At 39.2% G+C, this 15,166-nt stretch overlaps 2 protein-coding genes across 2 annotated transcripts; one reads left to right on the top strand and one right to left on the bottom strand.

The window, feature by feature from the left end:
- Positions 1–3,984: 3,984 nt before the first annotated feature.
- On the top strand, positions 3,985–7,320 carry LOC306694149 (uncharacterized protein; the record flags this gene model as incomplete). The annotated part of the gene is made up of 5 exons (XM_079156880.1): positions 3,985–4,089; positions 4,264–4,347; positions 5,628–5,678; positions 5,793–5,828; positions 7,237–7,320. 5 exons carry the CDS (start codon positions 3,985–3,987, stop codon positions 7,318–7,320), a joined length of 360 nt encoding a protein of 119 aa, XP_079013006.1.
- Positions 7,321–10,806: 3,486 nt separating this feature from the next.
- Positions 10,807–14,088, bottom strand: cUnh3orf18 (chromosome Un C3orf18 homolog; the record flags this gene model as incomplete). Its single annotated transcript, XM_079156556.1, has 4 exons — positions 10,807–11,337; positions 12,551–12,680; positions 13,315–13,340; positions 13,828–14,088. The coding sequence occupies 4 exons, from the start codon at positions 14,086–14,088 to the stop codon at positions 11,257–11,259; spliced, it is 498 nt and encodes a 165-aa protein (XP_079012682.1). The 3' UTR covers positions 10,807–11,256.
- Between the last annotated feature and the right edge of the window lie 1,078 nt (positions 14,089–15,166).

A 15,166-nucleotide genomic window follows, 5' to 3' on the forward strand; every position in this document is an offset into this window, starting at 1 on the left:
TGTCTGTTTTCTGTCGCTTAGAAATGTTCACATTTTTTCCTTTTCAGGAAAAATTTTGAAGATACTGACATTTCATCGTTAGCAGAACTATTAGGACTGAGGTGTAACCAATGATGCCAATTATCCTCCTGCTGCACACAGCATTTGGAAATGGCAGGTTGACAGTTATGATTTCAGCATCATTCTGTTCACTTTCATTTAGTAATATTAATAGTGGATGACTAATCATATTCAAATATGACAGCAGTTCTCACCAACTGTTAAAGCTTCTGAGAAACCTGAATACATTTTAAATAAACGCTTCCACGGAAACATGGCAACAGTTTCTTTTTTTATTGTGTTTTATGCCTTTTAGGTTGAATGAGATAAACATGTAACTTTGAATTCAACATGTGATTATGATTTTTTTTTTTTAATGGAATAGTCAGATTTCAAGGGGTATTTAATCAGTAAACTTCAGCATCATTTAACCTAAACTATAAAGAATTAAAATGGAGCCCTGTGCTTTATCTGTAACCTAAAGCTTTATATTTTGGTCTCATGCCAGCACGCTCACCTTACATGACTCCATGCAGCCGCCCCTGGAATGTGTATTCACTGTGGTTCAATCATGTCGGTCTGTGTTTATCAGTCTGTGCAAATTTACAAAGTTGCCTTTTGAAAATCACGAAGGCACGTTAAAAAAAAACCTTCACGACGGGAATAGTTATTTCCAAAAATACTACATGTCCACCCATGGAGGATGAGATTTTCCAGTTTTTATTTCATAAAATAAAGTGTCTAATAAAAACGTTTTACATGTTCTACGTAAGAAACTTAAAAGGGAAATTTTACTACTCACTTCTAATGTATGTTTGCATGCAGCGCATGATTAAATGAATCAAGCTGGGGTCAATTCCTCCCCAAAAACAAACGCTCATTCCGCAGACTTTCTTCTTAGAAACCCCATATGTCTGTCCTTTGTTCTGACTTACAGAGTGATATCTCTCACACTGTGGGTGGGGAGAGAGAGAGAGAATGAAACTTCTGCTCGAAACTGTCTAGACAGCCTGAGCTCACCAGAATTTCTACTAAACCTTTTCCTCTCGTCTGTGGGGAACTTCCCAGCCCCCAGATCCCACTTTGGGAACCCCGGAACCAGACTCTACCCTCCCGTCTGATGCCCGTCTCTCTCCCTTTCCTTCTCTCGAGTGGGTGGTCCCGGTGAGCTTTTCGGGGCGGGGTCCTCTGTTTCAACCCTCCTACCCTCGTTCCCTCTTGAAACATGCTTTAATAGAGAAAGTATGCAATGCATACTGCTCAGCTACAACCCCCCAATTATACTGCAACTGGGGTATTCGTGACTGGACGTCTGGGGGGGATCACACACATTTCCGATTAGAGGAGGAGAGAGAGAGAGGAAGAGAGAGAGAGAGAGAGAGAGAGAGAGAGAGAGAGAGAGAGAGAGAGAGAGAGAGTTTACCCTTTCAATCCGACCAATGAGACTGTCGATACGCTGAGATTTTCATACTTGTGCAGGAGCACAAAGTGAGCTGACTGTGAGAACTTCCAGGTAAAACTACAAACCGTCTCAAGGTAAGTTCAACTCTCTCCGCTCTCATTGTTGCATTTGGCGCTGCCTGCATGAACAGGAGCACCCAGCCTGAAGCACGGAGCCTACAGCCTGAATGTATGTATGTACGCTATGCATGCGTGTTTATGTTCATGGCTGGTTGCAATGGAGAGCTTTTGCACCTGTGTTCTTCGCCTTTGTCCTCCTTGGTAAAGTTTTTGCAGCTCTTCGGTTCATATGCTTCGGCGGACCTGTTATCACTGCAAAAAAAAAAAACACATTTAAGAGCGATTGCGCAAGTGATGGGAGCAGGGGGATGTTGTATAGCGAGCGCCGACTTTACGCTTTAAAACACCGTTGGCATCGACTGTTGTTTTGGTGTTTTACATGTGTTACTCAACCCCAAAGTCATGAAGGTTTGAACTCACGGGCTGTGCTGCAGGAGCGCTTCACGCACCTTCTTTAAAGACTGTAAAATAATGTGTTTTTTTATGGTTGCAATTGCCGCCCATATGCAAAAAAAAGTACATTCAGTCCCAGTACTTGACTGCCAAACACAAACTCGTTTAAGCGGACGCTCCGCCGCCGCAAAAGAAGCGAGGACGCTTGTTGTGTTGCTCCGAAATCAGTTTATTAGCGAAACGAAACGACGCCGTGCGCCTCGTTTGATTTTAAATCGTTTCAACGAGCACGTAGATTTCTCAGATGGCTCTGACTTCCTTCTTCAGTGCGGCCGTTTTGATAGGCTGTGTTGGCAATTAGTGTTTGGCACATTCCTTACAGAGCTGTGGTGAACGACCACCTTGGGACATTACCAACAGTTTAAAGTTGACATTTTTGTTTTACGCTCTTAATAAAAAGTAAATAATAGGCTATGGGGTATTACTAAGTAGCCATAGCTGTAATGTGTAGATTACAAAATGATACATTGTTTACAGTAACACAGGCTGATATTAATCCGACTACTATTTTGATTATGGTTCCATTCATTTGCCTTCGATTTGCTACGATATGGCCAACAACTTCGACCCCGATGTCATTTCCTATCTCCTTATGTTTTCTGGTAATTTAGTAAATTATTAATCCATATGAAAAACCCACAGGGTAAAGACTATTTTGTATACTTCTGTGTGAATTAAATACATGACAAAATGTACTGAGTAGTTACTCATTTAATTAAGAACTTTAGAGCACTGAAATTATTGGGTGTTATAGCAGAATTCTTATCAATTAAGATTGTCTGACAAATTTGAGTTAGAATGTGCTTGTTTATTGTCAATTTAGATGATGTATTTGTGTTTCATGATATCTCAATAAAGGAGTTCATCACAATAGGGTTCCATTGAAAGACAATAAATTATCATAATGAATCATCGCCCAGCCCTGATGTGTAAACCGAATATCTTGTGGTTTTGGACAACACAATCAGTTTGAAGATGTCACCATGGGCTCTGGGAACTTGTTTGGGGCATTTTTCACTATTTTCTGACATTCGATTGACTAGAAATGTATCAATAGAAATGAATGACAGATTAAGAAATTTGCTTGAATAATTACTCAACTCTATCACAATTTCCTAAAGCCCAAGATGATATCTTCAGATGAAATAGTTTTCTGTGATTTACAGTCCAAAACCTATATCTATTCAGTTATCTATCACATAAGACATAAAAAGCTGCGTATCCTCAAAATGGACAAATTGTTTGCTCAAAAACATATGTAAATGATCAATTAATTATCAAAATAGTTGCAGATTAATTTTCTGACTGTTGACTAAGCAATGAATCAACTTATCTTCGCAGCTCTAAAGTTCAATAAAGGCTGCATTCTCAGATTTGTAAATAGTTTGTCATGTTGAAGTGTTTATTTCCATTAAGACTTTGCATGTTTTTTGTGTGTGTTTTGGAGTAAAAGTTGCTGCAGAACACCTACAACATGCATAAACTCATTAAGAAGTACCTGACAGAGGGCAGATGGAAAGGCAGCGTACAGTAGAGCAGATGCAGATTTTGGATGGTAGATTGAGTTGTGAATATCTGTGCTACTTTTAGTCGCTGGACACCACTCTCATGTTTCCCTGCGTCTGCCAGACCCCTGTCTGTGTTTCGATGAACCTGGTGCCAAGGCTTATGTAGAAGCAGTTCCCACGCTCGCTAGTGGAAAAGGATCCTGTGTGATTCTGAATTTTCCTTTCAATTATATTAACCACTGATTGAAACTCACTGTGGTACCTCTGCAAGAAGAAGAAGAAAAAGATCTGAAGTGGTATATTATAACTGATTATGCTAAATTCTTCAAAGATGATTTTTGCCACTTTTCTTTGCTCCCATCTGCAGCTCCTGATACTCAAGTCTTCTCCTCTTTAAGCCCTTGAGGCCGCTCCTCCAGGTTTTGATGCCCACACTCTTTGAAGCAGGTGGACAGACACAGGCATGAGTGACAGTGGGACCAAAGAGCCGTCTCCCGAGCTGAGCCCTGCCCAGTCACCTCCTGAGCCTCAGCGCCGGGGCAGGGGTCGGCCACGGAAACAGCTGCAGGTAGGACTTCCTTCTTTAAGACATACATTTGATCAGCTCTCTCTTGGACCTTAACCGTATCTAGATTTTTTTTTAAAAAGCTATTTATTGTGTTGTCTATGTCTCCTGGCTGTTCATGCAAAGAAATGTTTTCCACTGGTTAGTTATGGCTCTACATGTGATGTCTCTCTACAGGAACCTGTTGGACCACCGACTCCAAAGAGACCGAGAGGACGACCGAAGGGCAGCAAGAACAAAGGCCCCAAAACTGCACTGAAGGTTGAATCTGTTCAGAGTATCTGAGATGTTGATAAATGTATCTATATTTCAAATAACATTTCTGTATTGTAACAGTGCCTTGTTGCACTATAGTAATACAATCTACATATACATATATATATATATATATATATATATATATATATATATATATATATATATATATGGTAAATCACAATATTTGTTGTGAATTTCTTGCAAATATTGTAAGAAAGAAATAATCATATCTGGGACTTCTCAATTTAGTCGAAACAACCCTTGTCTCTATGACTCCAGAACAAATAAACCAGTAACAGACATATGTCTATGTGTGAATGACATACTGTATATATGATCTTAATGGGTTTATCCTTTCTGTGCATCTGCATTAGATGCGCCAGTGCATCTAAGAGTTTTCCATGTAGTTCCTCTTGAGTTTATGTCTTTTGTAGGACAATATAAAACAGCTATATCATTTTCTGCAACATTTCCATTTGCATTGTTGATTTAGAATGTGTTAGTATATACAACAATATAAAGATACCCATTGTAGTTTTGCTAAATCTTCTCTTAAAGTTTAAGTTTGAGAATTTTCAGAGGCATGTTTTATCAGGAGGAAAGATTGTTGTACTGCCCCTGCTGGCAGTGTTCCAGTTTGCCTGTGCATTTGTAGATGAATATCACTATGAAGCAACAAGTCTTTTTCAAAAAAATGGAGGGAAAATCACTTATTATTATTTTTTGTTTTGCTCAGAGTGCTTTTCCCACAATTTCTAAAAAAACAATTCTTATGTGGCGACTGAACTTGTTCAACTGGTTACATCAAAGCAGAGCAACACATGTATATGAGCCTGTAATTAGTCAATGAACACAAATTCACACAAATTAATTGTGTGTCTGTTCACATTTGGGAAGAGTCGGGCATAACATCTAAATATACCATACATATGTGTACTTAGATGTTGATATTTTACAATTTAGTGGTTTAAAATTATCCCCATTTTTATTCAGATAGAAACACTGTAAACACTGATGCATGTGCAGTATTTAATTAAATGTACAGCTCTGCCGTCCTTGCACATGATGTCATTTCAATGAATGATTTAACTGAGAGAAAGGATTGTTTATGTCCTTGTTAATCACTAAGAATGTAGTTTTGTTGCAGTGCTGTTCGTTCTGCTGCCAACGTCTCAAATACTACAAAGGACAATGATAAAGTCCGCAATCTTAGTTAGAGATTAGAACGAAAGGACTGTTTAAATGTGAAACCTCCTCTTAACATTTCATCTGTTCTTTGTCAGAAAGTAGAGCCCGTTGGGGAGAGACGACCTCGTGGGCGACCAAGGAAATGGGTATGGAGCAATCGTTGACAGTTAGAGACATACCGGTGTCTCCTGGAGCTGTACAGTCCTCGAGGGCGCCTTCAGCTCCATGTTTCATTAATTCTGTTTCCTCTCTTTCCACAGCCTCAGAAAGTAGTTCAAGTAGCTGAAGAGCAACAGGTGAGGAAAACAAAATCTTTAAAAGGCTGTAAGGTGGTTGAGTTTTGTTTTGACCATGTATTGTGATTTAGTTTGTTAAATGATTATAGAACATTTGTTATAAGACCTTATTTCAAACAAACTGAGCAGAGGACTTGTTGCAGAATCTTTAAACCTTTAAAAGCATTACATCCTCAGAGCCTATAAGTGCATCCACACAAATACATTATTCTTTTTTTTTTTTTATTAGACACTAATCAGTTATTAGTTATCATTCAAACTGAAGCTTTAGTCAGTTTGATAAGTGACTAAGTTCGTGCTAATGGAGAGATGCAAGCTCTGCTTCGGTTGAACAGAAATCTCAGTTTGTGTCACACGTTTTACTTTTTGACTAAGATCAGTCACATTTGTGATGAGGGAAAAGCAGAGCCGATCTCATTTAACTATTCATGAATATCTTATGCTAAGGCACATAGCTTGTGTTCAGCAAACCTAAACCACATTTAAAAGCCCTTTGAACCTATTATAGTGGTCCTGCAGCCTACCATGTTCTTCTGACATTTCTATACTTTATACACTCAGTTATCTGATATATCTATCTAACAGTGATGCAGAGGTGTTTCTAGTAAGTCAAGACTGGAGAGAGAGAGAGGATGATGAGATCCAACAAAAGCATATTGCATCTTTCTACATGTGAGAATCCTGGTGCACTATCTATTATCAGACAAATATAAAACTGCTAAAAGTGCTGTTGCCTTGGCACACTTGATGTGAATAGCAAAACAACCGATGTGCGTATTCCTTGTGCTTTACATGAATTGACTTCATGAGGATATGACGAGTTCTTGGTTATGCACAGATGGCAGTGCTGAATTCCCCAGATACACCTCCAAACATCCTTTCGAAACATCCCGTTCTGGTGAACGTACGCTGTGTTTCTGAGAAACTTTGGTTCTCGTAGCCACCGTGTTCATTTTTCAAACAGAAAACATTGCACAACAGTTGTCACCAAGGCGGGCAGTTTTTCTTGATGCCCCTCGTCTGCCTTATCGCATCCCCTCCTCTGAGAGCAGTTTGTCAAAGATGCTTCAAGAACTGAAACCGTTGAGACAGACTCCCTTTCTCAGACGCACGCACGCAAAGGGGAAGAATGAGTCAATGTAGAGAGGGGAAACCTGATCTAACTGTTCTCTTCCTCTGTCTTTTTGGTTTCCTGACATAACCGTCGTCTTCCTCACATTTCTAGGTCTGACAGCTGGACCTACTTCCCTGCACGCAATCACTCAATGAATTTGTAACACCCATTCTTGTTTTCTTGTGCTCTTTCTAGTATTGATTCATTACCCTGTGCGTAATGAGTCACTAGATAGCGACAATAACAGACAAAGTGAGAGTGTTTTTTTGTTTTTTTGGTCTCTTGCTGTTCCAGAGCTCTTCAGAAGAAGCTGGGGAGGGTCCCTCGTCGTTTGAGCCCTCGACATCTCAGGTTCCAGCACAGGAGGAAAGGGAGTAGATAGGATGCCTCTCTACCTACCTCAAGGTTTGGCCTCCAACAAACAGCAGTACTGTCTGACTCCTATCTGTGATGGGGATTCAGGAACACACACACACACACAGATCATTGCAGACAGTGGTTTCTTCTCTCTATCTGGTACTGTACCCTGGTTTTATTGGTTCACGCTAAGAGTTTGGTGAACAAACTCTGTTTTACATCAAGGAATTCGATCTTTGAACATGGCTTTTGGTGAGGGAATAGTTTGACATTTTGGGAAATACATCTATTCACGTTCCAGCCTGAGAGTTTCGTGAGAAGATTGATACAAGTTAGCTACTGTCAGCGGCTGGGTAGCTTAGCTTAGCATAAAGACTGGAAATAGCTATCTTGGCTTTATCCAAAGGTTACAAAATGTAACTACCAGCACCTCTAAAGCTCTGTAATTAACAGGTTATATCTCATTTGTTTGAACCGTACACAAATCAAAGTGTACGGATCAAACTTTTTTTTTTAATAAGACCTTTTTTTAAATTTTTTGTTGACGGAGTTCATGTGCCTTTTGAGTTTCCAGTCTTTATGCTAAGGTACGCATTGTTCGTTGTATCAATCTTCTCATCTAACTCAGTGTATTTCTTAAAATGCTCACCTACTGCTTCAAGGATGCCTGCTTTCCTGAACCTCTCAGTGTGTGTGTGTGTGTGTGTGTGTGCGTGTGTTTTGTGGTTGTGTGGAGAGGGGACGGGCTTGCGGGTTGAAATGAGAGGGGGTTTAAAGAAAAAAGGAACCAACCTGAACCGTTTATTAAAACATATTTCTAAATAAAGTAATAAAGTGTCATGAATCCTCATATGAAATGGGAGCAAGACGGTGACATTTTTAGCATTGTTACAATATTAACATGGTGTGCTGAAGTCATTATTATGAAAGTAGACGTGAACGGTTTTATTCCAAAATGAAATATCCAATTTGGTAGTGGAAACATTAGTTCGATTGTCAATGTAAGCAAGAGTTCAGTTTAGATTAATAACCTCAATGATTTATTTTCCTTCCAACCAGCAGCAAGAAAAAATGCACCCAAAGGTTTGAATGGATATCTCATTTTTGGAAAGAAACCCCTCATACATACTTTGTTGAAACGTAATTTTACCACACTCAGGATTTTACTATTACAATGCTTTTACACCATATTGAAACCTCAGGTACAAAACTATTCAGGAACATGTTGTCAGTCTACTCAGTAATAATTATTGTGCTGTGTTTGTTGTGCATTTCTGATCTGTATTTGACATTACCAGTATGCCTTGACACAAAGACCTCATTTAAACCTCAGTTGCCCTCAGTTTCTTAATCTCTCATACTACCTCAGTAACACAAAAGATCTCCAACAAACTAACTCTCCACTCCCTCAGCAGTAATGACATACACACTTACTATTCACACGCACACACACACACACACACACACACACACAGACACACAATGGTTCATATGCAGGTATACAACACAGACAGGCAAGTGTTCAGGCCTACAACACACAGGAGCACACTCCCGCAGAGGATTGTACCATCTGAGAGCAAATAAATCTCATTTCTTTTTTTTTTTAAACTGTATTTGTTAAAAGCTGAATAAAGACTTGGTTTGTTCTCCTGGGAAATAAAATGCAGCCAATAGTTTACAACAACTTAAGCTTTTTAGGGTGTAGTTCCTTATGAAATATTTTTTTTTGGGGGGGGGTCTGTTAGTCCTTTCTCATTTTTACTACATCATGTATTTTCTCATTCTTACACTGTAAATTGTTTGTGTGACACTCATAATATGTGTGATTTGAAAGGGCAGCAAACAACCACACTGTGCTGAAATACATGACAGTTATGGGAATCAACAAAACAACAGCACCACAGTTACCTTGTATGAAAATGGCCAAATGAATTGTGGAGAAGTTGTTAATACTTAACACTGTAAAGTTGTTTCTGTTTTAGCAATTTATGAGAGAGAAAAAAGACACAACTTGCTCCTTCCTTTCCGATTTGACATTAAAAGTAAAACTACAAGCGACCACTGTGGCCACAATGTGACAGTAATGGATGAATGGTAAATGTCATAGAAGTATTAAGAAATGAGTTATAAAGTGAGCAAACTGACTTACATTGTTTATTAGTAACATCTGTCAAGTGACCAAGTGAGAAAAGAAAACCCTGATGTTGAATTGAGGGTGTGTTTTATTGCTTATTACTTCAACTATTAATTTGTTGTTCTTCTTTCAACAGTTACCTAGTCTTGCTTTAAAGTAGTTCAGTTCACCCAAATTACCACAAAAAAATCTGCATGATTAGATACCACAAGAGGCTAAGTGTAAAAACCCACACTTAAAAAGTGATCTCATTAAAACAACTAGTTCATTTTATCTGTAATGACTCATCACAACTCTCTACTCATTTACCAACAGAATAAAATTGGTCTTTTGGAAGGATTTATTTTTTTAAACAAAGCATTTTTTTTAGAAAACAAGACAGACTATTGCAAATACTTCAACTTCCTCAGATTCTGTCCCTGAGTCATCACGCGTGGAAGACATTTATCCAACATGAGCTGCATATTACTTACTAATTGTTTATTACATGACCTGAATATCACCCATAATTTGCTGTATATATCAAGTCTTTCCTTCTCCTAAAACCTGCTTATTTTATCACTGATGATGAGTTGTATCCCAATACGTTCATGTATTTCAGCTTGTTGACTAAATTGCTGCCAGAGGAGTTTAATTCATTTACAGGCAGACATGTTTTCATGTTCAACTGCATAGACTTTACTTGTTTTGCCCTCTGGACTACCTCTGAAAACTAACAAGCCTGGGACGCATCTGAGGAAATGTTTGGGTTCTATCTGATCTTTTCCATCAGACCTGCAGGCGATGTGGATCATGAAATCTTGAAATAACTGTCAAACTATTACTGTTGTAGTCCACTCATCTCATCTCACTCCATTCATGTCACCATAATGAATGGAAGTCAGCCTGAAGGGTGCCTCTTAATTTAAACTACAGCTTGGTCAATGTTTGTTGTTTTACACACGCTGTGTCTGGATATTTACTCTCTATACTGGGACAACGTTGGTCTGTGATCTTACTGATAGTGATATAGTTGCATACAGTACTTGATCCATTTTCAACTATTGAAAAGTTGAAGTGTAACTTGAGAAATCATCTTCTATGCCTTACTTTTAACACCATTTTGTAGTTATGTTATTGATCCTCATCCACTTCATTAATACAACTCACAAACCTGTGATATATATATTTTGTTATGATTCTTTACCATGTGATTTGTGTTATTCTGCTTCTTTATCGCTTACCAATAAAATATCACACCTATCGACTCTTTTGTTATAGATTTGTACAACAAAACCCTTTTTTATCAAATTGGTTTAAATAGTTTTAATGTATACAGACGGAAACAATCCTTCATTGCTCAATAAAGAAGAAACAAAATGGAGAGGGACAGTTCACTTAAGGACGGTGACACATCCAGAGTTCAAGCTTGTCAGAAACGAAAGACCACAAAATCAGTATAACACAAATTTACACTTCTCTTTTATCAAACATGGAAGTAGATATTGAAGCTCAGAAGAACTTCACTGACAAGCTACCAACAACTTTAACACTAATGACACAACATGATTCAAGAAAAAGTGCATCGCACTCCATTTGTGCTCCAAATGATAACAGTGCAAGATCATACATGATGCTTCCCATTATGCTCCCTCATCACACATGCAACCTACATTTTTTTTTTTTTCTCTTTTGAAAACCACGGGCATTTCACGTACTGTGTCGTAGTGATGACAACTTTCACCAAAGCTCCAGTTGTTGCCAGAACCAGTCCAGTTTTCCCTTTGTTTTCCTTCCTCAAAGACAGTCTGTTTCTGGATGATTTAACTAATGGAAGAGAGCTGTTAAGCATTGAGAGCTTTGGCTACATCTGTGAAGACCAGACGACTGGGCCTCTGCGTGGTCCCCTGGGAGGTTGTGAGAGTCTGCAGAGGAGATGGGCAGCAGGGCAGATGGGAGATAAAACTGTTACTGACATTAAGATCAAACGGGGTCTCCAGCCTTAGATTGTAAGAAATAGTATAGACTGCTTTTGTGTCCCCTTTCTATTCATTTTAGGACCATCGAAACAGCTGAATCAACTTAATATTTGAGGATGTAAAGTGTGACTGATAACTGAAACCAGAGAAAATGTGTTCGGACCAGAGGCCACATATACAACCAAAGAGTATGCGAACATTTCATGTACTTTTTTAAGGAATGACATTCGCTCAGTTTGGTTTCGTTGCCATGTGTGAGATGGAATTGAAAGCTATGGAAAAAGCTAATAAGTGGGCCTTGAGAGTGTGCGCTTACGTTCATGTTATGAAACTTTGGCTACTTGAACAAAAGAACAACAAATAATAAATAAAACAGCACTTATCAGTACTTCTCAACATATCACTCTGATTGCACCACTAGAAGTCTTCAACGTGTGTATTTAACTCATGAATGGATTGATTTGATTATTTAAAAAATATCACAAAAAGTGGTGTTTTGCATACTTTTTGAGTGCATGTGGCCCCTGGAATATTTGACGATCAGTTGAGGGAGCACAAAGGAAAGGATGAAAGATCATATGGATGTATGTTTAAAGGTTACGACTGAATGTGTTGGTGTGTGTCCTCTATTAGCATATACTTTAATATAGATTATAGTTCATATAAAATGAGAAACAATAAACATGACACAACATTAGTTTGAGATACTGAAATAATGATAGAATGAGGATTGAGGGAAAAACTGAGTTTTAGAGAGATGGTTCAAAAGACACACAGGTGATACTTTACCATGTTTGCCTTTTACCATTATGCCATTGTTAAAACTTAAAAGAAATCAAAGGAAATAAAGATAAATTATGACAAAAAAACAAACACATTTCAACAGTTTCAAATTCACCGCAATAAATTGTACAAAATAAGCTGATCATCAGTAACTGGAAATCCAGTGGAAATTATTAAATCTACAGCTAACGTGCCAATATAATTGCCAAAATATTATTTTTTTTTATTGCTAATGGTAAAAATGATCTATGCCATTAGAATATAGTTATCGTGGCTTTTGTGGTCATCAATCCATTCCCCACGTCTGAATGGGAGCGCTGTCATTCTAGTTACGGCAGTTGTCAAACAGCTTCAGTGGTTCCTGTGAGAACTTTACCTTGGCATTGGGACCTGTGAGGCTGCCTTCCCGGCCGTGGTCCAGTAGTTCCTGTTCCAGCAGGTCATCTTGTTCTTCAGCCGGGTCAAAGTTGTACATGGGCATGAGCTGGTGCCTCAGCTTCTCCAACCTGTATGCCAAGAGTATAAAGATGAAGACCAGTCAGCATTTCAATCTAGTGTTGGTAATCTTCTAACGCGATATATCGCTCGATTTCTCGCTTGATTTCTCTCTAGATTTAGCAACTCTTGGAGCTCGTGCTGCGGGCTACTTTCATTAAAAAAGATTTGGCAACACTGGACTGGGTTTTTGGGTTGGATAATTGTTTTTAAATCGAGCATACTCTTACAAGTCTCTCAAGATTATCTACCCGAGGTTTAGGTGAGGAGAAAGTATACCTCATTGCAATGCCGGATTAACCTAGTAGGTTAAAAATGGGCCTCCACCAATGTGTGTATATATACTGATGTTTCCAAGTTCCAACTAGTGCCACCAGTACTCCTATGATGGAATAATACACAAATTGTGTTTCAAATTGTCTTTCTGTGGCAACATGTATTAACTAAAATGATAAAGCTTATTAAACTAGATTTTGACACAGGGTCTCTCTACAAGACAGCCCCAAAATAACCTAATACTGAAGGACTTAGTTGATACTACGTTTTACTGGTGCAAATTCAGCAAATAATCAAAATACTAAAACCAATTGGCATGTCGTAAACTAAGGCTGTGGAATCAGCAAAAAAACGTCTTTGTAAACTTACCGCTTCCGTTTCCGAATATACAGCATCTAGGATGGAGAAAGACAGATATAATGACAAACAAGCAGTGTTGTTGATAGAAGTAACATGCACAAATGAAATGACTGAATGCAAGCATATAGTACATATGACATGTGTCAAGACATTTATACACAAATGGGGGCGACTGTGGCTCAGAAGGTAGAGCGGGTCGTCCCTCAATCAGCAGATCGGCGGTTTACCCCGGCTCCTCTAGTCCATGTCGATGTGTCCTTGGGCAACACACTTAACCCCAAATTGCTTCCAAAGGCTGTGCCATCAGTGTGTGAATGGGTGTGAATGGTTAGATGAAATGTAGTGTTAAAGCTCTTTGAGTGGTCGGAAGACTAGAAAAGCGCTATACAAGTACAAGTCCATTTACCATAAACATGATATTGGGTGAAGAATCCAATCGGTCAAGACAGTTCATTAAGAAAAGATTGTATTTCTACTTAATCAAATGTTATTTTAGAGACAATATTTAAAATGATTCCTCACAATTGCCACGGCCAAGCCAATGACAGTGATGATGCCAAAGGGTACGAGCACCATTCCCATTCCCGAGCCCTCGATCACCGCCTCTGGAAACGCCGTGGCGTTGAAGCTGGTGTCGTTTGTCGTTATAGTAACAGTCATTAATGTCGTTCTTAAGGTGACATTGTCTCTGGCGCTCTTGCTCGTCGAGAGGAAGGGGATTACGGTGGTCGTGGCAGTTGTAGAAAGAAAACTTGTAGTCGTCTTAGCTGCGGTAACAGCCATGGTCAGGTGTAGCAGTTTCAACGGAAGGATGTATTTTTGATCTCTGTGTGTGGACGTCGTTGTGTCGCTCAGCCTCTAGTGCATCTCATGGTCGACACAGGTGTCTTCCCTTTGGGTTGAGGTCTGCTGGGGCATTGGTGAGGAGAATAAATCCTAAAACTGAAACAAAAAGGTTAAACAGTATGTGATAAGTAAATGGTTATTGTAGGGAGCATGAATACAAATGAAGTGATCCTTTAAATACAGCCAAACTGCTTAAATATAATTTCCAATTTGCTTCTGTGCACTGATTAATTACTGAAATCTTTATATTAAAAAAATTCAAACATTTTAGTTTTGGCGCACCTCACGCTCGATTTCAGTCAAACCACGGCTGATTGTGCCAGCAGGCGTGTGGTGGGTGTTTTTGGGGCAGGATGTGGGTAGCAAAGGCACAGGAGGAAAGTGGCATAACAAACTTGATAAAATGCAGAGGAATAATAACCACTCAAACTGTAACGTGCACTGTGAGGAAATGTTTTGGCAGCACGTTCAAAACATCAAAATCTAACTTACACCCACACACGCTACCACACACACAGCTTCCATAAATATCCACTGCATCCAAATCCTCGGTACCTCCACCCCCCCACCCCCCCACCCCCCCCCCACACACACACACACACACACACACACACACATACACACACACACACACACACACACACACTGTACACATCCCATGAGAGAGAGGAGCATCGTATGCCGAAGATTTGCATATATTATGAGATATAAAACGTTTTCTTTAAAAGCAGAAAATAGACACATGATCCATTTCTCCTTAGTGCATCCTGTCTGCTGAGCCCTTAATGAGGAACATGTGCAGCTGAAGCAAACAAACAATGAAAACCAAAGGCTGGATTCAGGCATCACCGTTGCCTAGTTAACAACCCCTGCACTGCAACGAGACAGACATCTTTGTTTGGATCATGTTTTAGTCTTATTACTGTGTGCTACTGACACATAACATGTAACTCGTATCAGCTGCCCTGTCCAAACAGCTGAGCTGCTAATCCCGCCAACGTGACCAGGTCCTACT

The sequence above is a fragment of the Pholis gunnellus genome (assembly GCF_910591455.1).
Source record: "Pholis gunnellus genome assembly, chromosome: 3".
NCBI classification, from domain to species: domain Eukaryota; kingdom Metazoa; phylum Chordata; class Actinopteri; order Perciformes; family Pholidae; genus Pholis; species Pholis gunnellus.